The 27,064-nt window shown below is 40.1% G+C and overlaps 1 protein-coding gene across 3 annotated transcripts in view; it reads right to left on the bottom strand.

Moving 5' to 3' along the window:
* The window catches only part of LOC136885327 (uncharacterized), a 61,325-nt gene that overhangs the window by 9,036 nt on the left and 25,225 nt on the right, over positions 1–27,064 (bottom strand). For 2 of the 3 annotated variants that reach the window (XM_067157842.2, XM_067157850.2), the window contains exons 3-5: positions 26,530–26,640; positions 6,524–6,610; positions 1,205–1,288 (exon numbers count right to left, since the gene is read on the bottom strand). In XM_067157842.2, coding sequence (XP_067013943.2) covers positions 1,205–1,288; positions 6,524–6,610; positions 26,530–26,640 — 282 coding nt within the window. The remainder of the gene's footprint in view (positions 1–1,204; positions 1,289–6,523; positions 6,611–26,529; positions 26,641–27,064) is intronic. The other variant, XM_067157858.2, reaches the window with a different exon arrangement.

The raw sequence follows: 27,064 nt of genomic DNA, 5'->3' as shown, positions 1-27,064 counted from the left end.
ATTTTCACCTTATGCAAAACTACATACCTCATGCCTGCCACGTACGAAGATCACTCATTTAGTATCACTTGCAGGTGTGTTAACAAAGCTAACTTTACTGAGACTGAAGAACGACAGCAAGTGAGCAAAGCAGTTGAGGTTTGTTTAGGCTATCTTGTTATAACCAATAGTTGACGAAGACTTAAAAGGCATGCACCCCAACATTCTTTGTACAGTCAAGTACCCATTTCGGCCCAAGTCAAGAAATCGAAAAATGATTTTTGTCCAGCTAGGTCGGCAAAACTGCACATTGTGGGCTAGTGAGCGTTACGAAAACATGAACGTTTTAAACCCGAAATAATTTCTAGACAACGCGTGCGACGACAGCGTTCAGTCTCACCTCGGTACGACGTAACTGGGTGATGCAAGAGCGTCACAATCTTGAGTGTTAAAATCGCCGTGCCGCGTGGCTAACAGTTGGTGTAGCTTTGGACTCTGTCGTTACAAGGCGTCTTGCGTGGTGTCATTTGATCCTTCTCAGTGAGTTCTACAAGTATACGATGATAAAATATCAAATAGTGACCATCTGAGAAAATTGTGGTGCGAAGAAGTGCGAACAGTTATTTCTTTTACAAAATGTCGCGACATAAGGACAATTAAATGGCTTGAAAATGATCGAAAACGCAGTCGAGAGTGGCTTTTCGGAATTCAAAAAAATCGAAAATAATTTCCGAGCATCAAAAGGCGTATCGGATGCGTCTCGAAGTCAAGGTCGCCAAGCGTCGATCTCATACCATCTGTAATGTTTCTTCTCATATCACAGACCCATTGTACATCGACTACTTTGTCTTGAAAATGTGTAAGCTTGTTTAGAAATAAGACATGTTAGCAATAAAATTCCAGACTCACACTACCTAGATAGGGCCTACTTTATTTCAGCAGTACCTATCACGTGGTAGGTATTCTAAGCCAAAACCTGCAGCCTCATTCGATTTTTTATTTATGTATAACTTACCTATTCTAAAATAATATGTTGGGTATCTAAACTACCCTCAGTTCCAGAACTCTTTAACACCCAAAATATGCTTCACAATCATACAAGAGTCGAATTCAATCTCGATCTACATTTGGACTAATTGGATATAAATATAATAAATGGCGTTTGTAATGCATTTTTCTTTCGCTATAATCCTCAAAGTTGGGTAGATGAGAAATAGTATGTTACCTGGTGGTAGCTGTTACTTCTGCAGACTTTTTGTCCTTTTCTTCACTCTCTGAAGTGTCGTTCTCTTCACTAGATGTTGTTCGTCTGAAATAAAAATGAGGTATCAGAACATATGGATTAAAAAAATAATAATAATCGTATGGCCTCAGCTACCGCGTGCAGACATTTCAATTTGACGCCATCTGGCTGTCTGCTCGTCAATTTCGACGTTCCGTTTTACTCTAGGCCCACTAGATGGCAAACAGAGTAAACCGGAGCTCTCATGGGCGTCTTTGGCTAAGATTTTAATGAATTTTGTCGGGTAAACACCAAATGTGTCACCAGAGATCTTTTACATGCCGACATCGTACGACATGGAGTGTCGAATGGACTTTTTTCCGCCCTTCAAAAATCCGACTACCTCTGCCGGGTTTGAACACTCTACCACTGATCCACAGAGGCAGTTAACATATGGATAATACATTTTGTAAAATCAATATCGACACTTAAGTAAATTGTGTTATGAGAACAAGTTTTTAATCTAGGGTGTCCTATTACTAAGAATAGCGTTATTGGTTTTACAATCTACTAATTACTTTTGAAGCTTTCGGAGATGCTGGCGTGTCGGAAATGTTATCTTTCAACAGTTTATTTTGCGCGCCGATAAATCTGCCTACACGAACGTTTAAGTCCCTTCAAATATCATCATACAGAGACGGGATCGAACCCAGCAACTTAGGCTCAGAAACCCAGCGCTCTACCGTCTGAGCCACTCAACCTAACGTCTTATTACTGATGTACAACGAAAATTATCTGCAGTTTAAATACCATATTTATAAAGACTTTTGCATGGTGAGGGAAGCATTCAACAGAAACAAAACATATGAATTACTGCCATCGAAATGAATAAGTCTGTATTTTTCTGATCTTTTTTATGATAGTCGCTTATGATGCCTAACTTTCACCGTCGAGGGCAAACGCCTCCGTGGAAGGCTAAGACGCATTAATCACCGACATGAAGAACGTTCAGCTCGTACAGAACGTTGCTTATTCGCGTAAAATGTTGCTCGTTGAACCGAGGAGAGGACGCCACACCTCCAGGAAATCGCTAAGACAAAGAAGAAAACTGATATCAATTCTAAGAGAGAATCTTTATTAGTGTGAGGCGCAGTTGTATCTTCCCCGTCTGAGTGTAAAGCTTTTGCTCCTCGAAGTATTAGCAAGACAAAAACTATGTACTTGTATACCTGAGAGGTAGACAACCCATTGTACATAACTCCTAATGTATTAGGTTACTGAGCTACACGAGATCCCTATATCTAGCAGCACATTTCAAAAACACACTTGTATTTGAACTACTGACCGACGGCTTCTTCACTTGAGAAGGAACTGGAGACCCTTTAGTTAGCATGATAGATGCCACTATTAATGCCAATTTGTTGACCGTTGTCAGATCAGATAGCATGATGCTTTTATTCGCCATATGGGTGACGGATCGCTTGAGTTTCTCTCTGTCATGCCCGGATGTAGAATAAACTGGAAGAGACTGTGTTCCCATCTGTGAAGAGCACTTCGATGTTCCGAAACTTTTCATTCACAACATCATAACATTGTTATATCGGAATTGGAAGACTTGTTCTTGTTATTGCATTTTTATATCACTGTTTTGTTTTCATCTCTTTCAGTGATTTAGTAGTTTTAGAGCTTATCTTTAGCTACTGAACTTTCCGTTAGTGAGAAGATTTTATCGTTAAAGAATGTCATTGATAACGTGATGTATCGATTTGATAGATGATATTGATGTGTCCTTGATTTGACTTTTGACTCATTCTTTCAGGAAGGAACTTTATTTTCTTATGCTACGTTGGACTCTTAACTCTTGCGTTGTTCTCTCTATTGTGTCGTTTTCAAAATATGTGTCATTGTACTCCAGGTAAGAGTAGGGATTAGATTAGTGTTGCATGACTTTCGTCCATGCCGTTTATTGAGTCAGGGAATCCCTTAACTTGCCATTATCATATAACACTCCATTAGATAAATCTTCCTCCATTGGTTGTGCCTCATGGCGACTATGATACAATATCTTCATGGATTATTTTCACCATGCTTCTCTAAAGTCTTTAATACGGATTGTCGAAGGGATTTTTTTCTTATGTAACACCTGGTTGGTACTCGTTTCCATGGTCGTGTTCCCTGGAGTTATTCTCCTCGATCACCTCTTGTAGGTAATTTTCTCGACGGATATTGGGTTCAAAGTAGCAAAGGATGTGGTCGAAGACCTCTCTTTTGTTGATCAGTCCCTTTGTGGATGATTGTAGGGTATTTGCTGAAATAGCATGAAAATTTAGATGAGATCTTTATATAAGGCTTGTATGAAAAAATGGTCAGCACTGCCTCCCCCCCCCCCCTCCCGTCCCATGGAGTGCAGTGACAGTGTGAATTGCATGATAGAACCGAGTTTCAAACACAAGTCCTCCCTGATATCAATTAGTTACGATATCTGCTATGGAATTCACATCCTTTCGGGTGAACCAACCATGCCACAGTCCCGCATAAGAAGAAACCGATGTACACCTGGGAGGTAGGCAACCCATTGTGCATGCCATTGCTGAGCTGCGAGAGACTTATCTAGGCGTAGAGTTCTGTTTTATTTATTTCGCTGTTATTTCATCTGTTAATTGACAATATTAATGTCTGCCTTGGTGAATAGTAGTAGAGTGTCCGACTCATAATCTCAGGTTTACAAGTTCGATCCTGAGTGAGGTAGTCGATTTTTGAAGGACAGTCGAAAATCTTGGTACAGCGTGCCATTGTTTGACATGTAAAAGATATGTGACAGTGCATTTAGCGCCTCACCTGACAAAATTAAATCAACTCAACCATAGTATCTGTCCAGTAGAATTCTGCTTCGTTGCTAGACAGAATCATAGTCGGAATGTTGAAATTAGCTAATGGACCGTCTATAGAGCATCCAGCGTTAAGAAAAGACTACAGGCCTTATGGGCTTTTACTTCTGTTGGTGTTACCCACTTTAGTTCTACATGTATATAAACATTATAATGAATTCCTATCAAAATGTAAACTTTTTCTTATGAAACAAGGATTGGTTGTCCCATACAATACTAAATAAGACGTAAAATCATTTTGATATCTTTGAGTTTATCTTTTTCAATATCGTATATGCGGTTCAGTACACGGAACAGCCGGCCATGCTTGTCGCATTGCGCGCCACATTTCAGCGTGTAGTGCGGAAGTGTGTACAGTAGACAACACGTGTAATAACTCAGCTTAACCACTGCGAAGCATCATTGGTGAGGTCAGTGCGGCATGTTTCCCTTTTTGTGTGTGTCACTCATTACAATGATTGGGAGATATTCGGCAGAGAAGTGATCGTCTTCCTGGGGCGCATAGTGTTTTGTTATAAATACAGTATAATTTATTGTGTTTCATTTTTCGTGTATTGCATTGCTTTTGGTTGTGTGTATCGTGTATAGTTTTTGTATGTTTAGTATTTTTTATATAATCAGTCAGCGAGTAATACATTTAAATTATAGCTGAACATGTGAAAATGATAAGTAGTGAAGTTGTCAGGAGAAAGGAACGGCAAATGGTGCTTAATTCATTTTCATATTTGAAAACAAAGCATCCAGGACGAAGTGTAAACTGGGTAGTAGATAAAGCCGCAAAGTTTTTAGGAATTTCGAAGACTTCCGTCTTCAAAATAAGGAAGGAAGCCAGCGAAGGGCACTCCAGAGTCCCAGCAAGAAGCGGGAAAGGAAACAGTTAATTCGCAGTAATTCCAGACTCATTAAATACCATGATTTTGTCAGAAGTGGAATACGGCGCACTGTTCATGAATTCTATTTTAGAGATGAACCGCCAACTCTGAACACAATCCTCACTTCCGAAAAACAGCAACTCCGAACTACCTGATTTTAAGAAATCATACGAATAGGTCATTCAGCATTCCGTATTTTATGTTGCGAAAGAATATTTAAGTTATCGTATTTTGTGATAAACATGAAGCCCTTGCATCTGTTGTCACTTACGAGTAAATTTATCTGAAATGAGCTGAAGGATACATCACCGAGACAGAGATATCTCGCCGTCAGCTTCCTGTGTTGTAACCACACAGTATATGCCTTAATAATGAAATGTTTCTGGGGGCCAATAGACTCAGCACTGCGCTCCCTTAAAGCAACAACGATCAGGAAACTTTCTCAGATATAAGAAACAAGGCAATCATTTCGGTTTCTGGATATGCATATTATTATTATTATTATTATTATTATTATTATTATTATTATTATTATTATTATTATTTAGTTCGCATCCCTGCATGTTCAAACTCTTCCTCTATTTCGAATGATACAGTCAGTGGGCTATTATCCTTAGAAACGTTATGGCAAAACGAAATTTCATTAATGACTGGAGATAATCTGGCACTTATATTATTATTAGTCTTGCAACAGCTGTACCAAGCGTTGTATAATTTTATGTCATGACTGTATTTCGCAAGCAGTGTCCGAGCCGCGCTGAGTGAGCGAGTATGGCAACAGTGGAAGGCAGCAGGCCCATAAGGCCTGTAGTCTTTTCTTAACTCTGGATGCTCTATAGAAGGCCTAAAACTTGATAGTTGTCAAATGAGTAGTAGGCTAGGCAGTTTAGCTAATCCACAAATTCTTGCTGAAATAGATACTTGGATTTACTGTCGTCCGGGCTCGGTCAAAGAGTGTACTGCAGTGCACATCTGAGAGGGACAAACAATTTGGCCACCTTCTTTCTATATCCAAAGACAGAGCTGTAGTCCCCTCATTACTGAGCAATCTGCCTTTCTCAAAGGCATCTAGTGGACATCAATCCTTCGTCACAGCCATTTTAAATATCACAGTTATTAAAAAAGTATCAAATTTTTGTTCACCTTTCACAATCCAAGTCCTTATTAATTGCCGATATGAGTAACAATGCAACACAGATTATCAGAAATTAATGAATGCTATTTGTTCAAGATCTATTCTGTTGTTATAGATTTTGGACACTGCAATGTCATAATGTTGGCTTGCAGGAGCTCCTTTACCTGCTGGAAGCTAGCAACACGCAGCCATAGCATTTCAATACCCTCAAATGCTACCGACCTCACCCGGAATCGAACCCACAGTCCTGAAAGTAGAATAGCACCGACTAACCGACTAAACCAATATGATCAGTACAGACTATCACCAAACTACACCATACTATGGTAGTGCCAATGACCATCATATTCCCACCCCCTAAATCAAGCGTTGGAAACAAATGTTGTTACTGTATACACTTTATTGCTATCGATAGCAATATAGATACCTTGCTTTGGGAGCAGCAGTAGAGGTGTGCTCCTTAGGCTTCTCCTCACTCTCTGCTGAGTCATTTTCTTCACTCGCTGTGTCATGTCTGTGGGAGAAAATAAAACTTTAAGGACCAACTACATAATCAATTATGGTTAAATACTTTTAAATTGTGAAACAATAATGAAGGGTAGAGTAAAGCTAGGAATTAGTATTTCTACATAAACCTGTTCAAATACAAAGCCCTGATTCACATAAAAAGGAGAGACTTGCAGAAATACAGCAAGGCAGTTGAAAATTATTGCAAGACATGATTTACTGCAAAGGTCATTTTTTACACATATTTTGTGTTAAAAATTCTTGTTAGAATGACGTGTTCGTGCTCCAGTATAAAACCGTTCAAAAATTTAATTCACGACCAATCTACATTTACAAACGCGCGAGCACATCATTCTAACAAGAATTTTTAACACAAAAACAAAAAAGTGTTAAAAATGACTTAAGTGGCATTTCCAAGAAAGTGTCTTATATGTTAGAGCACGTTTTGCTAATTTTGTGGGATAATAATTTTTAAGGCTTTTTTTGAATTTGTATTTTTGAATACTTCTGGAGATTTTATTTCATATATATAGATTCATTTTTTAATTCATCGTAGATACATTTTACATTTTTATGTTTTCAAGAGCAACATTTCCGATCTTTATATTTCATGTCTCAGTAAGTTATTTTGCTTGGTTCTTAACTGTACTAGAATTAAACGTACACTTTGGCTCCAGGAAACTAGACAATGACTACCTTCCTCCCCTTCTATGGATCGACAATGAACTTGCCCAAAACAGTTATCAGTTCTAATAAACTCTTACACTTACTTCACAAGTAGCAGGTACCTGCTCTTTAGTAGCCACATTTGTTACCAGCTCATTGTGTTGGTGAATGTCTTCTGAATAGCAGGTGCAAAGTAGGTGTCTTTATCACAGGATAGTAGAACCCCGTTTATCCGAAATAAAGGGGGCGGAGCCACTTCGATTGACGCGGTTTTTCGGATGACACATAGTAAATATTTTGGGAAGTTAAATATCGAAATAGAAGTGCATAAACTCTGATAAGCAAAGGTGCATACTGTATATTAACATTAAAATGTTTACGTAATGTCACTCATTTTATAAAATCAGTGATTTTCTTCTGAATTTCCTTGGTGCAGCGCTGTCGTGCAGCTATGTCGCGCCACCGTTTATTCAACTACACATCAGCTGGTGTAGATTCATTGCTTTGTCAAACAAAGCGCAAAGCAATCTGAAATAGTGAAACAATTTCTTTTGCAATGGGGTAAGAAAAGCAATGGAACTATAGTATAAAACCGCAAGGCCAGTGAAACGACCTCGGGTGAAAGAAAATATATGAATGGAGAAGGGTCACTGGACTTCCCCGGTTTCCTAACAGAAGCTGCAGTATAGTCCGAGCAGTAAACAAGATGAAACTCCCGCAACTGAAGCAACGTTAGCCACCGTCTACATACCCGTAATATTCATGACGAATAATAATAATAATAATAATAATAATAATAATAATAATAATAATAATAATAATAATGCAGTAATAGTACCATAATAATTCCGCTTGTTCAAGAAAAAATGTATCATGGAACGAACTAGATGGTAAGAAACTGTTTTGCTTTATGCTACACGTGCATTCTACTATAAGCCATGATATAAAAATAGGGTTTGCCTAGTAGCTCTCAAGATAGTAAGAGAATTACTAATATCGACGGCTAAGAACGAGAGGGTAAAAGCAAAATAAAATACAATTTTGCCAGAGCATTTCGGTTAAGCCGGGTTTCGGTTAAGCGGAGTTCTACTGTATAATGAATTATGGCGTGTAGTTCATCATGCCTCCAGTGGCGTATCCTGGAATCTCCACTGAGGCATGCAACTAGTAACCATGCAGTTAACACAATGTATTAAGTAAATTTCAATTCTACTCACCCTAATTACATGTAGGTGAACTCGAGCCAAAGAGTTTTACTGTAAGTTTCTGGATTGCACGTGCGTACACAATTCTTGTTTTCTGTTTTTAAATTTACGAGGGTCCGCCTCTGTGGTGTAGTAGTTGGTGTAATTAGCTGCCACCCCCGGAGGCCCGGGTTCGCTTCCCGGCTCTGCCACGAAATTTGAAAAGTGGTACGAGGGCTGGAACGGGGTCCAGTCAGCCTCGGGAGGTCAACTGAGTAGAGGTGGGTTCGATTCCCACTTCAGCCATCCTCGAAGTGGTTTTCCGTGGTTTCCCACTTCTCCTCTAGGCAAATGCCGCGATGGTACCTAACTTCAGGCCACGGCCGCTTCCTTCCCTCTTCCTTGTCTATCCCTTCCAATATTCCCATCCCCCGCAAGGCCCCTGTTCAGCATAGCAGGTGAGGCAGCCTGGGCGAGGTACTGGTCATCCTCCCCAGTTGTATCCCCGACCCAGAGTCTGAAGCTCCAGGACACTGCCCTTGAGGCGGTAGAGGAGGGATCCCTCGCTGAGTCCGAGGGAAAAGCCAACCCTGGAGGGTAAGCAGATTAAGGAGAAGAAGAAGAAGAAATTTACGAGGGAAGGTAGAGGTCTCGCGGCTTTAACTATTTGCATCTTTTCATCAAACGAACGGCCAGTAAATGGCTTTTCAAACTGATTTACAATTATATCCGTTTTAGACTCATCCATCGTTAATACCACATGTGCGCAAAATATAATAACACACCGAAAACGACGAATAGCACAGGAACAGCACACACAGAATGAACTCACTAATCAGCAAAACACACAATGAATTAACTCACTAGTTAGCCACAACTCAAGCACTGGAGTCACCCCAGTGGCATTGGTCAGTTTCGTCACATTGGGTTCTCGCTGGGGGGGTAATCTGTGTGTCGCGTTCGCTGTAAACATGTCGACTTCTCCAAGTTGCTAACAGATGGCACGGGTATGGGGTGACAAATTCTGACCAAGTTTCAATTGCAGCGAAATCGTTCGGAGGGTTTCAGAACTACGTCTGCCACTGAATGCAATTTTAAGATTGAATGCCTTACGTCCGTAACTCCTACATTTGCTGTCTCTTTCTTCCGAGAGTGGAGTAGACGGCGAGACTACACCAGCACCACACGTAATCAAGCAACGGAACTAGTACAGCTGCGCGGACCTTTTAAACTTCTGAGAGATGAAATCGTTAATATTTGACCTGAAACAACCTAAAATCGTAAATCAGACAGTTCTTTGTGTTATCATAACGCGTGCAATGAATGCCTTGCATTCAAGGAGAATACGCCCCTGTGCCTAACGTAAAGCAAAGCACACAAAGCACGGCGCTTAAATGAAATATTTATGTTTCACGTTATGGTTGAAACGTTTTCTCCACGGATGGGCATATATGAAGGGTGCAGGGAAAGAAGGACTCATTACATTTTTTTTAAATTTGGGAACATGGTGGTTTTTACTCCGTCTGCTGATGTTCACTTGAACTCCCTAGTGGACAACTCCATCTGCGAAAGCAGGACTTCCCTCCAGAGAAATGAGCTGAAGAACAAAGAGCATACAGGGAAATAAGAGGCTCATCGACATACGTGCATGGGAAGAAGGAGCTCATCATCATCTTCTCGCGCTCGGAGTACCAGCAGCAGGAGGTTAGCTAAGCTAAGTGGAACAGGGTCTTGGGAAGGAGAAAAGGGAGGAGGAAGTAGCTTCTGCAGCTATCAGGAAAAATAGGCCTGACCAGGAGGGGAGGGGATCAAATGAGGTGGGTAGAGTTGAGGCCCTGGTCATGGGGGATTCCATCGTTAGACACGTGGGGAAAGTGTGTGGAGGAAAGGGAACCAGGGTAGAATGTTATCCAGGAGTTAGGTTGAGGCAGATGTTGAAGAAAGTAGAAGAGAGGGAGGAGGAGAAGGAGAAGGTGGTAGTGTTTCACGTTGGTACCAACAACGTAAGACAAGCTGATATAAGTACCAACATAGTTGGAGATGTGTGGGATCTGGTAAATGCAGCATGGGTGAAGTTTAAGAAAGCGGGGCTTTACGTCGCACCGACACAGATAGGTCTTATGGCGACGATGGGATAGGAAAGGCCTAGGAGTTGGAAGGAAGCGGCCGTGGCCTTAATTAAGGTACAGCCCCAGCATTTGCCTGGTGTGAAAATGGGAAACCACGGAAAACCATCTTCAGGGCTGCCGATAGTGGGATTCGAACCTACTATGCAAGCTCACAGCCGCGCGCCTCTACGCGCACGGCCAACTCGCCCGGTGATTGGGGATTTAAATGAGACTATGGAGTGGGTATGTGGGAAACTGTGAGTGAAATTTCTAGATCCTAATGGGTAGGTATGAGAAAGGGATCTGCGCTCTGATGGCCTTCACTTAAACCGCAGTGGTACGTATAAGTTAGGAAATTTGTTTGGAAGGGTAATAGGGAGGTACATTCAGGAACACGGGGTGGCCTAGGGAGCGGTGATAAGGGAACAGGGAACTGGAAATCAAATAGGGATGACATAAAATTGTTAGTGTTGAGCTGTAGAAGTATTGTTAAGAAAGGAATAGAATTAAGTAATTTAATAGACATATATATATTTACCAGATATTGTAATAGGAGTAATAATGGCTGAGAAATGATATAATGGATTCAGAAATTTTCTCACGGCACTGGAGTGTGTATCGTAGAGATAGGATAGGAATGGTGGGAGGGGGAGTATCCATTCTGGTGAAAGAAGAATTTGTAAGCTACGAAAAAGTTAAATATGAGACACATGAAATTCTAGGTGTAAGGCTCATTTCTAAAGATAATAGGCAACTTGATATATTTGGAGTGTACAGACCGGGAAAGGGTAGCACTGACGCGGATTCGGAATTATTTGATAGGATAGTCGGCTATGTGGGAAATGACATGGAAAGAAATGTGATTGTAGCGGGAGATCTGAATTTGCCAGATGTCAATTGGGAAGGAAATGCGAACGACAGGAAGCATGACCAACAAATGGCAAATAAGTTAATATGGGGAGGACAGCTGATTCAGAAAGTGATGGAACCAACCAGAGGGAAAAATATCCTGGATGTGGTGCTGATAAAACCAGATGAGCTCTATAGGGAAACTGAAATAATAGATGGTATTAGTGATCATGAAGCTGTTTTTGCCGTAGTTAAAAATAAATGTGATAGAAAGGAAGGTCTTAAAAGTAGGACTATTAGGCAGTACCATATGGCTGATAAAGCAGGCATGAGGCAGTTTCTAAAAAGTAACTATGATCGGTGGAAAATGGTAAATAAAAATGTAAACAGACTCTGGGATGGGTTTAAAGAAATTGTTGAGGAATGCGAAAACAGGTTTGTACCTTTAAGGGTGGTAAAGAATGGTAAAGACCCACCTTATTATAATAGAGAAATAAAGAGACTAAGAAGGAGGTGCAGACTGGAAAGAAATTGAGTTAGAAATGGCTGTGGAAGTAAGGAGAAATTGAAGGAACTTACTAGAAAATTGAATCTAGCAAAGAAGGCAGCTAAGGATAACATGATGGCAAGCATAATTGGCAGTCATACAAAATTTAGTGAAAAATGGAAGGGTATGTATAGGTATTTTAAGGCAGAAACAGGTTCCAAGAAGGACATTCCAGGAATCATTAATGAACAAGGGGAGTGTGTATGTGAGGGTCTTCAAAAGGCAGAAGTATTCAGTCAGCAGTATGTAAAGATTGTTGGTTACAAGGATAAAGTCGAGATAGAGGAGGAGACTAAGGCCAAAGAAGTATTAAAATTTACATATGATAACAACGACATTTACAATAAGATACAAAAGTTGAAAACTAGGAAAGCGGCTGGAATTGATCAGTTTTCTGGGGATATACTAAAGACAATGGGTTGGGATGTAGTACCATATCTGAAGTACTTATTTGATTGTTGTTTGGTCGGAGGAGCTATACCAGATGAATGGAGAGTTGCTATAGTAAGCCCTGTGTATAAAGGAAAGGGTGATAGACATAAAGCTGAAAATTACAGGCCAGTAAGTTTGACGTGCATTGTATTTAAGCTTTGGGAAGGCATTCTTTCTGATTATATTAGACATTTTTGTGAAATTAATAACTGGCTTGATAGACGACAATTTGGTTTTAGGAAAGGTTATTCCACTGAAGCTCAACTTGTAGGATTTCAGCAAGATATAGCAGATATCTTGGATTCTGGAGGTCAAATGGACTGTATCGCGATTGGCCTGTCTAAAGCATTTGATGGGGTGGATCATGGGAGACTACTGGCAAAAATGAGTGCAATTGGACTAGACAAAAGAGTGACTGAATGGTTTGCTATATTTCTAGAAAATAGATCTCAGAGAATTAGAGTAGGTGAAGCTTTATCTGACCCTGTAATAATTAAGAGGGGAATTCCTCAAGGCAGTATTATCGGACGTTTATGTTTTCTTATATATATAAATGATATGAGGAAAGGAGTGGAATCGGAGGTAAGGCTTTTTGCGGATGATGTTATTCTCTATAGAGTGATAAATAAGTTACAAGATTGCGAGCAACTGCAGCGTGACCTCGATAATGTTGTGAGATGGACAGCAGGCAATGGTATGTTGATAAACGGGGTTAAAAGTCAGGTTGTGAGTTTCACAAATAGGAAAAGTCCTCTCAGTTTTAATTACTGCGTTGATGGGGTGAAAGTTCCTTTTGGGGATCATTGTAAGTATCTAGGTGTTAATATAAGGAAAGATCTGCATTGGGGTAATCACATAAATGGGACTGTAAATAAAGGGTACAGATCTCTGCACATGGTTATGAGGGTGTTTAGGGGTTGTAGTAAGGATGTAAAGGAGAGGGCATATAAGTCTCTGGTAAGACCCCAACTAGAGTATGGTTCCAGTGTATAGGACCCTAACCAGGATTACGTGATTCAAGAACTGGAAAAAATACAAAGAAAAGCAGCTCGATTTGTTCTGGGTGATTTCCGACAAAGGAGTAGAGTTACAAAAATGTTGCAAAGTTTGGGTTGGGAAGAATTGAGAGAAAGAAGAAGAGCTGCTCGACTAAGTGGTATGTTCCGTGCTGTCAGCGGAGAGATGGCGTTAGTAGACGAATAAGTTTGAGTGGCGTTTATAAAAGTAGGAAAGATCACAATATGAAGATGTATGTATGTTGGGTAGTCAGCCCGAAGGCTGGTTTGATCCTCTGTAGCTCCGCCAACAGCTGTCATGAACAGCCTAGGCGTCACTGAAGGGGCGTACTAGGGAAATGAGGAGCGAGGTAGTTTCCCGTTGCTTTCCTCACCGAGCCAGCCGTTGCTATTACATATCAGTCTGCCAAGCCCACTGAAATGCATGCACCAACCGACCCTATGAGCGATATTTTCACACCATACATAACAGGGACTGGCTGCATAAGGAATGGTATTACTAGCATCACTCGTACCTCAGTCACTTTCATATTGTCAAAGCCAAGGATGAGACTGAGACAGGTCAATGAAAGTAACAAATTTGATATAGCCCATACCAGAAGACATAGTGCACTGTAAACACTACATCTCGCCAGCAAAGGCATGAATATGAAGATAAAGTTGGAATTCAAGAGGACAAACTGGGGCAAATATTCATTTATAGGAAGGGGAGTTAGAGATTGGAATAACTTACCAAGGGAGATGTTCAATAAATTTCCAATTTCTTTGAAATAATTTAGGACAAGGCTAGGAAAACAACAGTTGGGGAATCTGCCACCTGGGCGACTGCCCTGAATGCAGATCAGTATTGATTGATTGAATAGAAACATTTTATTTGAGAAAAAGCATACATAGGGAAAAAAATCAAAATCTCAATGTAAATTAAGGCGATTTTCTTCGATTATGGAAGAAATTTGGCTGTTCATAACATCTCTACGAATGATGGCTGTGTTTACATTTAATGTCCACGTACTGTCCACTTCCCAAAATGTTTTTCATAAGAAGCTGGAGCATGAAGGCATAAAGAGAACCAATCTAATGTAATGCACCTCGGTGTATTATGTTTCTCGCGTAGTAAACAACAGAAGAAATTCACTTTCTTTCGGTTCCTTTTCAACATGGTGAATGTTGAGAAAGAAAAAAAAATAAACGTAACATTCCCAGTAAGGGGCCATTCCTATCTTGAGCACAAAATGAGAACAGGAGTTCGGTGAATTCGAAAGCCCAGGTAATTGTTCCTAGTGACTGAATTGCTATCATCGAAACCGTTAGTCACAATCCCTCACAGCGTTGACCACACAATATTTAGGTGTTGGAAGAACTTCTTGGATTTTTAATTTCGTGTGGCTATTTCTAGCTGAGTGCAGCCCTTGTAAGGAAGGCCCTCCGATGAGGGTGAGCGGCATCTGCCATTGGTAGGTAACTGCGTTTTATTGTGGTGGAGGATAGTGTCATGTGTGGTGTGTGAGTTGCAGGAATGTTGGGGACAGCACAAACACCCAGACCCCGGGCCACTGGAAATAACCAATTAAGGTTAAAATCCCCGACCCGGCCGGGAATCGAACCCGGGACCCTCTGAACCGAAGGCCAGTACGCTGACCATTCAGCCAACGAGTCAGACACTTCTTGGATGAGAGATATGAAAATAAATCACCATTACCATCCCTGCTAGTAACAGAGATCAAGATCCAGAGAGGACCATTGTTGAGCTTCCGGACCTCTTACAACGGAGCTTGGGAATCCGCCTCCATAGCAGCGAAACGGAAGATACATGATGCTTCAAATCATCCTGATGACCGATTAATTTAACCTGTCAGACGAAGCTTATAAAGTTAAGTGCATCATTTCCTTTATGATGTAATTCTCACCTTCACTTTTCTTTCCAAGGAACTTCGCCCATATCTGCCGAGAAGTTAATAGACTTACAAGAGTTAACGAGGTTCTGTAGTAATGAGGTAAGTAATAATTTCTTTTAAAAAACTCCCTGTAGCCTGTGTTAAGAGATGTGATGGACACAATATTTATGAAAGTAATTGGTAACGTTTTATAAATATTATAAATGTGATATTGTGTATGTCAGGGGCTTAAAAATGTTCATAGTTTATACCAGGTGGCTCTCGAACGCCGTACTTTCTACTTATAAATGCCCCGCATGCACAAATGACGAATGGGATGTCTAGCAACTGATTTTTCACAGGGGAACTACTGCCAGAATATTAAGAGATAAGAAACGGAGAGTCGCTCGCAGCATGTTACTCAGCGCCACCGGTCTAATGCACCCCTTGCATGAGTAAACATCGTTTTCGACCGCATAGTTCTAGACTGGTGTATGGTACAGCCGCACTGTATTTGCTGTCTGCGTATCGGCAATGGCTAGTGTGATCAGCAGCGGTGAATACACAGACATTATTTTAAGCTGGACAACCTGGTCGGAGTGCAGCAGAAGCTCCAAACAGACGTACGCTTTCTACACACATATTTCGCCGAACAGTATTAGTTTTTGTTCCATACAATCAACTCTTTTATCGTGTTGAATGTCTACACGTGTATAAATTAATAAGTTATTAGATTTCATTTACTGCATCTTTGGCGTGTCTACAAACAGTAGCGGCGGTTAGGGGGTGGGGTGAGGAGGGACAGTCGCTACTACCCCCATTTTGTAGAGTAAATATTACATTTTATTCTACTTTAACCAGCTGGAACTAGGAATTATTTTAAAAAAGCTGTTTTTACAAACCTTGTTATCTTATCTGCTAATTCCTTCGTTTATTTTCCTTAATTATTAACATAATTATTGACGGAAATACGCACAAAATGCTGTTAGTCGCGGCTAACCAATTTGTATAGCACTACGGCAAGTAGTGGAGACTTTGCATGTGCTGTGAGGAAGGGTAGGAGGGGTACTTTTTTTTTTTGCCGAGGTCGTGGCCACTGAGTTATATTTCACCCGCTTGCCGCGCGCATTCGTCAGTCTGGCAGTCTCTTTATTGTCTGTTAGTTTCTTAGTGTGCATTCAAATACTACATGATTTTTAATTGCATAATCATGCCATACATCTATGTAATTCTACCTGGCAAGCTGGCCGTGGGGTTACGGGCGCGTAGCTATTAGCTTGCACTCGGGAGATAGTGATTTCGAATCCCACTGTCGACAGCTCTGAAGATAGTTTCCCGTGGTTTCCCATTTTCATACCAGGCAAATGCTGAGGCTGTACCTCAACTAAGGCCACGGCCGCTTCCTTCCCATAAGTTCTATCTGTGTCGGTCCGACGTAAAGTCAATTGTAAAAAAAAAAGATATATTTAATTGTAATTGTAATTTCAACGCGAGAGAATACCAACTTTACTTTCACCGGACTAAATTATTTCGTTTGTATTATGTTATTTTACATGTAAATGTAATTAATCTGCCCCGTGGATTATTCGTAATAATAGGTTTTGTTTGAGATTTGGATTCAATGCTGTATAATAAAATTTTCACCAGGTCTCACAAACATACTACGGGGCATTTACTTAATAAATAACATAACACAAAGAAATAATTTGGAACGTTGGTATTAGCTCCCGTTGAAATGCGATTACAACTGAATATTTTTTTTTTTTACAATTGGCCTTACGTCGCACCGATATAGACAGGATTTATGGCGACGATGAGACAGGAAAGGGCTACGCTTGGAAAGGAAGCGACCGTAGTCAAATAAGGTACAGCTCCAGCACTTGCCTGGTGTGAAAATGGGAAACCACGGAAAACCATCTTCAGGACTGCTGACAGTGGGATCCGAAACTACTATCTCCCGAGTGCAAGCTCAGAGCTGCGCGCCCGTAAACCCACGGCCACCTCGCCCGGTATAACTAAATAGAAGTACGGCATGATTATGGAATTTAAACTCATTTAGAATTTTAATACTCACTTAGAAACTAACAGTCACTAAAGAGACTGCCAGACTGATGAATGCGCGCGGCAAGTGGGTGAATTATAACTCAGTGGCCACGACCTCGGCAAATATATATATGTACCCCTACTACCCTTCCTCACAGCACATGCAAAGTCTCCACTACTTGCCGTAGTGCTATACAAATTGGTTAGCCGCGACGAACAGCATTTTGTGCGTATTTCCGTCAATAATTATGTTAATAATTAAAGAAAATAAACGAAGGAATTAGCAGATAAGATAACAAGGTCTGTACAACAGCTTTTCTAAAATAATTCCTAGTTCCAGCTGGCCAAAGTGGAATAAAAATGTAATGTTTACTCCACAAAGTGGGCGGGGGGTGGGGGAGGGTCGACTGTCCCTCCTCGCCCCACCCCCAATCACCGCTACTGTTTGTAGACACTCCAGGTATGCAGAAAAGTAAATCTAATACATTATTAATTTATACACGTGTAGATATTCCACTCGATGGAAGAGTTGCTTGTATGAAACAAAAACTAATACTGTCCGGTGAAGTACGTGTGTAGAAGGCATACGTCTGTTTGGAGCTTCTGTTGCATTCCGACCGGATTGTCCAGATTATAACATCTGTGTATTCGTCGCTGCTGATCACGCTAGCCATTGCTGATATGCAGACAGCAAATATAGTGCGGCTGTACCATACACCAGCCTAGAACTATGCGGTCGAAAACGATGTTTACTCATGCAAGGGGTGCATTAGACCGGTGGCGCTGAGTAACATGCTGCGAGCGACACTCCGTTTCTTATCTCTTAATATTCTGACGTAACCTGCCCGCTGGCAGTAGTTCCCCTGTGAAAATCAGTTTGTAGACGTCCCGTTCATCACTTGTGCATGCGGGGCATTTATAAGTAGAAAGTACGGCGTTCGAGAGTCACCTGGTATATTTCTCTTTTTATTTTACTAATGATAATGAAACTAAACAGTAATACAGAGACTTAAGATAATATCTCAGAGCAATGAGCCCCCTTTTTCGTACATCTGTGCGAAGTCAGAAAATATTTATTTGTTTGGCCTTATTGTATATTAAAATTCCATAATGAAAATAAGTTACACATTCATAATGAATGTTCCAAGATTTGAGAAGTTATGGACTTTAAAATCGGTAAAAGAACAGGTTATACGAATTTTTGAAGTTTAAAATGCTTCTACTGAACAGTTAGCAAAATGTTGATGAGCCCTTTCTTTTCCTGTACCCTTCATATTTTTCTGCAAGTTATGTGAAGTAAGAATTTACTAGAGATCAACACGTGAAGCAAGAAAAAGACATTCCAGGTTTACAGTTGTTTGAAGGTAAAAAGTTAGCATTGTGATAGTACATATATCACACCCCCGAATTATATGTAGAAGTTTGAGATATTATTGTCAGTATTCGATTTATTATTATTATTATTATTATTTTATTATTATTATTATTATTATTATTATTTCATTTGTATATTTTGCTATTTATATTTATAAGCTGGAAGATATCCACATATGTAGGTATGAGTAATTTGTTTTGCACGGGTGGGAAAACATTGCTTTAATAACCCTGGTAATCTGGAAGAGTCATGTGGCTACCCCAGTGTTTGTTGTGATGTACTTGTGTCAGGAAATTCCATTAGTCATGTATATATCCCAGCCTGATGAGATGAGCTTGTTGTTGTACCAGGGAAATTTGATGATTCATGTAAAACTCCCGAGTGTTTGTTTATAACTTGGGAGAAAGAAGAGGTTCACTCATGATTGGCTGGCAAGCACCAATCCAGACGTATCATCTGAGAGGAGGGGGATGTTGATGTCTATAAAGGTTGATCATACGGCGGCAACCTGAAACATTGTAAGGGTGATTGTAGAGGTGATGGTAAAGGAACGAGAAGGAAGATAACTACAACTACAACTGACGCACTGTTCGGGAAGGAAGTGGTGCTGATACACGGTACTGGAGTGACACGGCTGCAATGGACTGGACTTGAAACGTTCGTGGAGCGTAGTCTTGTTATGTTCGTGGAAAGTGGCTGATTGTGGAGAGTGCTTGCGCATTAAGTATTGTAGCACTTGTGGCTGCCTAGCATTATATGTTGGTGAAAGCTATCTCAGACTTTCCATAAATTTATGTTGAGGATCGACAGACGTGTGTATATATCTTTACAACAAGTGTTAAAACATGTGAACACAGTAGTAAAAGGTACAGTATCTGTGTGATGTGATAACTGCCGATTTTATGAGAATCGGTAAGTCGAACTGATATAGAGACAGTGAAGGGTATTTATCTTCATACATGTACGTTGTTCATCGGACTATCTACAAATGGTAGCTTAGTTCTCGCTTTCGTTTTCCCACGATTTTCATTATTGTTGTTGTTGTTGTAAATATGGAATCTTCCAGCAATATTTTATGTGTGTATTATATGTATAATGTTGTATGTTGATGAGGTGCTCAGGCACGGAATTTGTTAAGAATATAGTTAGCTATTTTAGAATCAGTGTTATTGATGAACCTAGGTGCAGTTCCTACCTAATTAGTCGTTTTCAGGAGGTTAGGTAAGGCCTGCAGCAGATGTACCAGTACGCAGCATTATATACACGCCCTGGGATATAAAGTTTATCATGCTCTTATCTAAATTCGAGGGATCCATTCTGGTGAACTCTGGCGCCCATACTACGGACATTTCGGTTAATTATGCTTATTAATTTTATTAAGTTTTGAGTAATTTTATTTATATATTTTATTATTGATTTTATTTATTATTATTCATCAAAAGAAGGTTACAGCATACCAAACTTTACTTAGCAAAGCTTCCTCTTCTTAATATTCGCGTTTCTTTGAAGAACTCTGCGAAGCTTTCATTTGTGCAGATATTTCGTTTAACGAAGTGAATAATCCGTCTTCCCAGAAAAACGTACTGGAAGTCCTATACCAGACTCTTCAACATTAAGGAAGAATTATTTGAGTAGACACTGCCAAGGAACAATGTAAGAAATTAGGCAAAAAGTGTAAGGGAAAAAAATGGAAGTTTATAGACGAAAGTACGGACTCATAGGACAGCGCACTCTTATTGCTGACCGATGCTACACCATATATGGTAAAAGCTGCAAATTTTCTTCAAGGCTTTTACTCGAAGATTATGCATGTAACGTGCCTAGCACACACTTTTCATTAAGTTGCGGATTCATTTTCCTGAAGTTGACCGGCTAACAGGATGCATCAAGAAAGTCTTCTTTGAAGGCAACTTCTCGAGTTGCAACGTTCAAGTCCAAAGCCCCTGAAGTTTCTTTGCCACCTTCCCCAGTTGTGACCAGATAGGGGACCTGGGTAGAAGAATGTAACTGCGAGAACATGAAGGTAGTGAAAAAATCATTGACACGTTTGATAGTACACTAATTTTGCGGCCTCAATCAAACTTGGACAGGAACTTCTTTCTGACAATGAACTTACAGGTAAACGTTTGTACATGAAGTCAAATTTTGTATTCTTATAAGGTGTTAAAACTTGCTTAGAAAAATCTGGAGTAAAATTAGTGGAGCAGGTAGACTTGATAAAAAAAAGTGGCAAGTGACTTAGAAAATGGGAAAATGTGGGAAAGTATGTAACGAAGAAATTGATGCTCGTCTTGAACAAAAATAATGTCCTTTTCTTACATTGTTTCTATTGACACATTTTATGCCGGATGAGAAATGTTCTCTTCGAGAACTACCAGGAGACATATAGAAGCAAATGACATAGTTTACTTCAAGTACGCTCCTCTGGTATCAGTACAAATAGAGAGGAGCTTCTCTGTGTACAAGGCTGTGTTAGCAGCAAATCGGAAGTCATTTTCTTTTGAAAATCTATAAATGGTGTTTATTGCGCATGCAAATCCCACTGATGAATACTCAACATTTGCCAGTAAAATACAGAGAGTTCTTTCTCTAATATTTTTTCATACAATAACGTTTTTAATTCTGTAATATCATTAAATAAACTTGTTCTTTGCTAAATTGCATTATTTTACATTATGTAATTTTGAATTTAGCTTAAGAAGCTCATATTAAAATAAAGCAACTGCAGTTTTAAGGGCATGTTATGCATTTTATGTGGCATTTCTGGAGATGTTTAGGTCATAATTGTATTTTAAGGCATTAAAATCCTAATCCTATTTATGGCATTTCTCTACTGTGGATAAATCATTTAAGATAAGGAAAAAACAACTGCCTATCAATGTCCTCTAAAGTAAGTGAAATAATGTAATGAAACTTGAATACAATCTATATACGAGTATATAAAGCAGAATGTCTGTCTGTATGTCCATTCATTATACAAATCCATACCGTTTCGCCAATCTGAACCAAATTTTGTATATTTACATTTTAGGACCCTACGGGTAACCCAATCTACAAGAAATGTTATCATCCTCTTCAATCCCTAGATTTAGGCCCTATGGCTCATTAACATAGGCTAAGTATAGAATTTATCGTACAAGGACGAGACAAAGCTCATTTTAAGCCTCACGACGCGAAGAACAAAACTCAGTCAGGCCCTATGGGGCCCCGAAGACCATGTTTTCAGAGCCTAAAACCAACCGTTATAGAGATATTGGCATCACACTGTCCCGCCCTAGGAATCGGATGAGGAAATGACCAGCTGTAACCATGGCAACGTCAGCTCAAGAATTCTGCAATAGAATACAGGCCTGGTATTCGAAGTAAGCACGTGCGTAAATGTAGGTTAGGCCAAGGTGAGATCATGCTGCACATATGGCTGTCTGTAAAAAAGCACTATGGGGGTAAGCTACCCGTAGGGGTGGAGCTCGGGAGAGAGTGGCATAACAAATAATAGAAAATAGTGTCAAATCCACACTCTGCATGTCGTTTAAGACAAAATTCAATCCCCATCAGCATGGGGGTGAGAAGGGGTGAAAGAAAACCAAACTGGCCGAGATTGGGGGTGAAGTATAAAAGCAATAGAGAACGACCAATATTAAAGTAGAATCCATAGTTATCGGGGTCGCTGAGATGAATAGTGACACTCCAGATATCATTTAAGTCCAAGTTCGGCCGCTTCGGCATGGGGTGAGAAAGGGTGGAAAAAGAAAATATCTAAAATAACCGAGCTTACAGATGAATGTGTGTATGTTCCAGCATAGCTCACAACTAACACAGTACACATACGGATTACTATCTGAAAAATTGGCTGTGGGGGCAGGACTCCTCTAACACCGTAACACTCTGGATGCCGTTTAAGTCAGAGTTCAGCTCCAGTCGGAATGGAGGTTGAGAAGGGGAGATAAATAATGTCCAAAATGGCGAGATTTTGGATGTATGTGTTATATTCCAGCGTAGCTGTCAACTAAAATTGGTGAACACATCACTTATATACTATATGGAAAAACATTATGTGGGGTAAGACACCCCTAGAAGAACGCATGACATTAAATATAATCGAAAACGACGAGTATTATTGTCGAATCCATAGTTTACAGGGTAAGTGCCCGGGCAGCGCCGGGTAACATAGTTGGTTGTTAATAAATCTCCAAATGTACTCTACCGTTTTCAAAATACAATCACTGTCAAATTTTGGAGAAATCTGATAAACTCTAAACTTAAGTCATGTTCATTCTTAACGAAATTATTCTTGCCGAAACATTTTCCAGATCAGATCTTTTGTGTCCAAATGCGCACAGTAGAAACGGTGCTATAAATAATACTTATTAAAAATTAAAAAGTTTAAAGATGATTTTTACTTCGATTGAGGTCCTATTTAATACAAATAATATCAGGAAATAGCCTATATATCACTTGACATCTGTGATTCGAGCAAAAGTTGTAAAATTTTGTAATAATTGTTTATTTATTTATTTATTTATTTATTTATTTATTTATTTATTTATTTATTTACGTCGATGCAGCCACCCGTGAGCTGCTAATACACAAACTACCTGCTAGTTTTCCTCCGCAGGCTTTATGCCAATCGCTCCTAGTTCATTCTCTTAAGGGGGCCGTAAAGGGCCAGACTCCTCCTAACACACACGAATTCAGCAGATATTTAATGACCGCCACTTAATTTGCGAGACAATAGATCTCCGATTCGATTATAAAAGTGAAATAGACGTGTCTGAATGCGCTTAAGCTGGTTAGTAGAAGGTTTACCACCTTCTAGAAAACTAATCACTGAAATGAGATCGGAAATATTAGATTCGATCACAAACAGTGACCCTACAACTTCCTTTCCCCAAAAGTCGGAATTGAAACGGGCTGATTCAGGACTCTTAAAGAGTGACAGTGATTTTATTTTGAAAACGGTAGAGTACATTTGGAGATTTATCAATAACCAACTATGTTACCCGGCGCTGCCCGGGCACTTACCCTGTAAACTATGGATTCGACAATAATACTCGTCGTTTTCGATTATATTTAATGTCATCCGCTCTTCTAGGGGTGTCTTACCCCATGTGCATAAACAGTGCTATCAAACTGCACTTCCCTACTGCGGAGTTCGTAAAGAAACTGTTCTTAAGGATACAGTATATCCAGGACAAATGACGTCCCGAGGAAAAGACATATTGAAAATTGTGAAAAATCGAAATTTTTAGAGTTCAGATAGCAAAATATATTTAAAACGGTCAAAAGGGGCTTTCTCCAAACTTATTTAACCACGCTCTGGTACCACTCCTTATTGAGTTTGGTGGAAGTAGAGGGGAAAAAATGGCAAGGTCGAGACATCTGAACAAATGACCACACAAAACATTTAAATTTATAATGTTATCTCAAAATTATTTTTCCTTTCCTTTTTCTTTCTCTTTTCAAAGCATCAACAACATTTACAATGAATAAGATATTACAAAGGTAAAGACTTGGTGCTTGATAGTTAATAAGGGAGAAGGAGCTCTCATTCTACAACACTTCTCGGTATTAGACACATCATTGGCAGATCATCTTTGATACACACGTAGCAAGACTAGCTCGTCTTTAACATAATGTTTGGTACAGATAATCTTTGGTGCGGATAATGTTTGGTATAGATAAACTCCGGTGTAAGAAAGTATTTTTCTTTTAACCCACGAAGCTGAAGCTTCCTTCCTAGTTCAATTAAAAAAGTAGAGGGGATTGAACTCCTAAATTTTACTACCAAAGGCCAGATTTCACATTATCATAAACTTCATTCCGAAGGGAACACTAAAACTATTTATCATGACATCCGCTGCCCTTGCTTTAAGGGGAAGCAATAACAATAGAGATCATAATGTGTGTTTTTTTTACAAGTTGCTTTATGTCGCACCGACACGGGTAGATCTTATGGCGACGATGGGAGGAAAGGGCTAGGAGTGGGAATTCGACGGCCATGGTGTGAAAATAGGAAACCGCGGAAAACCATATTCAGCAGCTGCCGAAAGTGGGGTTCGAGCACACTATCTTCCGAATTCAAGCTCACAGCTGCTCCCCCCTAACCACACGGCCAACTCTCTCGGTAAGATCAGAATTATCTAGAACGCAGGAGCAGAAACTCACACTACACAGCTGTAGAAAATAATTAAATAGAAATGGCCGGAAACAAAACACGCTGGAATGCTGAACCACTCAAGGAATCGCGTGAAAAGACTTGCCATAAAACCTAATGGGGCAGAAGGCCCGATTGTACAGAGGATAAGCCATACTGCATTGGCGGAAATAAATTACTAGCCAAAAATTTGGAGAAAAATTTAGAAAAATTAAGGCAGCTTAGTAACCAAAAAGTAAGGTGAATAAGGGAAACGAGAGTGCACACTAATGCATTGAAATTACATGATACTCACTAGGGTAATTACACTCCGTCCACAGGCAGCCTAGAAACCTTCACCGAGCTCGATAGCTGCAGTCGCTTAAGTGCGGCCAGTATCCAGTATTCGGGAGATAGTAGGTTCGAACCCCACTGTCGGCAGCCCTGAAAATGGTTTTCCGTGGTTTCCCATTTTCACACCAGGCAAATGCTGGAGCTGTACCTTAATTAAGGCCACGGCCGCTTCCTTCCCACTCCTAGCCCTTCCCTGTCCCATCGTCGCCATAAGACCTATCTGTGTCGGTGCGACGTAAAGCAAATAGCAAAAAAAAAAACCTTCATATTACAACTTAATTGTAATAAGAAACTCTACATTTAAAGCTAAGGTAATCGCGGCACACTCTAACTGTTACGTGCTAGAGAAGAATGCTGGTATCTTCTCTTCACCACACACAACAGAGTTCACCGGTTAGATAAGTCAATCCTCCTACCTTACATACTGCCCCAGCACGTCCGTAGCCTCCTATGAGTAGAACCTCTTTTGCCGTTCCCTCTATGAAGATCCAGAAAGATAGTAGGGCCCAAGAGCAGTATTTATAGAGACGAGTTGGGCGCTGATTGGTTGGTTTGAATAGAACCGATAGTAGTGGCAACTTAGAAACAAAATTCTTGAGCCCAGGAGTACCAGCCCACAAATAGGTACAATACTCAACTAATATTCATACATTCCAAGTTCCTAGGTAACACTCAAAATCTTTTAATAAACATGAACATCAAGGACTCTTCAATCGGTTCAGCCTATCTCCATGAGACCAGTATTTTTGGGCGTTAGAAGTGTTGCCTGCCACTAGGGAGAGGCCGTACTACTGTTACAATAATGGTAAGGAGGTAGGGATAGGGTGAAATCCGGTGTCGGCACATGCGTACTCTTGTCGAATGACATTAACGTTTCTACTTAAGGCTCAATGTTCCCATCCGACAGACGAATCACCATTCCCTCACTCCGTATGGACACTGCGTGGAATGTATTTTAGTGCGCAATCTAGTGATTAGAAATTGTATATCACCACCTCTCCACCCTGCCGGCAAACCAAGGTATCAGACCACATAGACGTGACATCTTAACGACCATGGTGACCGGGCGGGCTTTTCACATAGATTTTTGGTTATGATAGGTTAGTAAAGGCTAGGACTGGGAAGGCAGCACATGTAGCCTTAATTAAGGTACAGTTCCAGCATTACCTACTGTGAAAATGGGAAATCACGGAAAAACTTCATATCTTTCGATGGAGATACTGGATTTGGAATCCACCATCTCCCACGTCGTGATCTGCGTAGCAATCCCTCTCGGTACTTAATAAGATATGTTGAAGGTATCCAATGCAAAGGCGAAGATGTGAAGACTGACCAATGAACTAACCTGTTGATAGGAGAAGTCACTGCACCGGCGCTGCTTCCTTTCTTCTCCTCGCTGTCAGTCTCATCCTCTTCGCTGACGCTCCCTCGACTACGAAGAAGAGCTCCAGAGAGTCATTTATGGTACAGAACAGAAATTATTATTATACATTTCATAAACAAATCATCAAAAGTGGATTTTCCTTTTCACAGCAATGGCGTGTTGTAAAACAGGATAAAAAATCAGGTTGTAAGTTTTACCAAGAGGAAAAGTCCTCTCAGTTTTAACTACTGTGTTGATGGGATGGAAGTATCTCATGGGAATCATTTGAGAACTTAAATGGTGGTATAAGGAAAGACCTTAATTGAGGTAATCAGATTAACGAGATCGAAAATAAAGGTTACAGATCTTTTTCACGTTATGAGGATATTTAGGCGTTATAGTAGGGATGTAAATAGGGCATATAAGTCTCTGGCAAGACCCCCAGTTAGAGTATGGTTCCAGTGTATAGGACACACACCAGATAGGAGAACTGGAAAAGATTCCAAAGAAGGCAACA

This window comes from Anabrus simplex, chromosome 1, assembly GCF_040414725.1.
Source record: "Anabrus simplex isolate iqAnaSimp1 chromosome 1, ASM4041472v1, whole genome shotgun sequence".
NCBI classification, from domain to species: Eukaryota; Metazoa; Arthropoda; class Insecta; order Orthoptera; family Tettigoniidae; genus Anabrus; species Anabrus simplex.
This window is presented reverse-complemented; position numbering and strand designations above follow the sequence as displayed.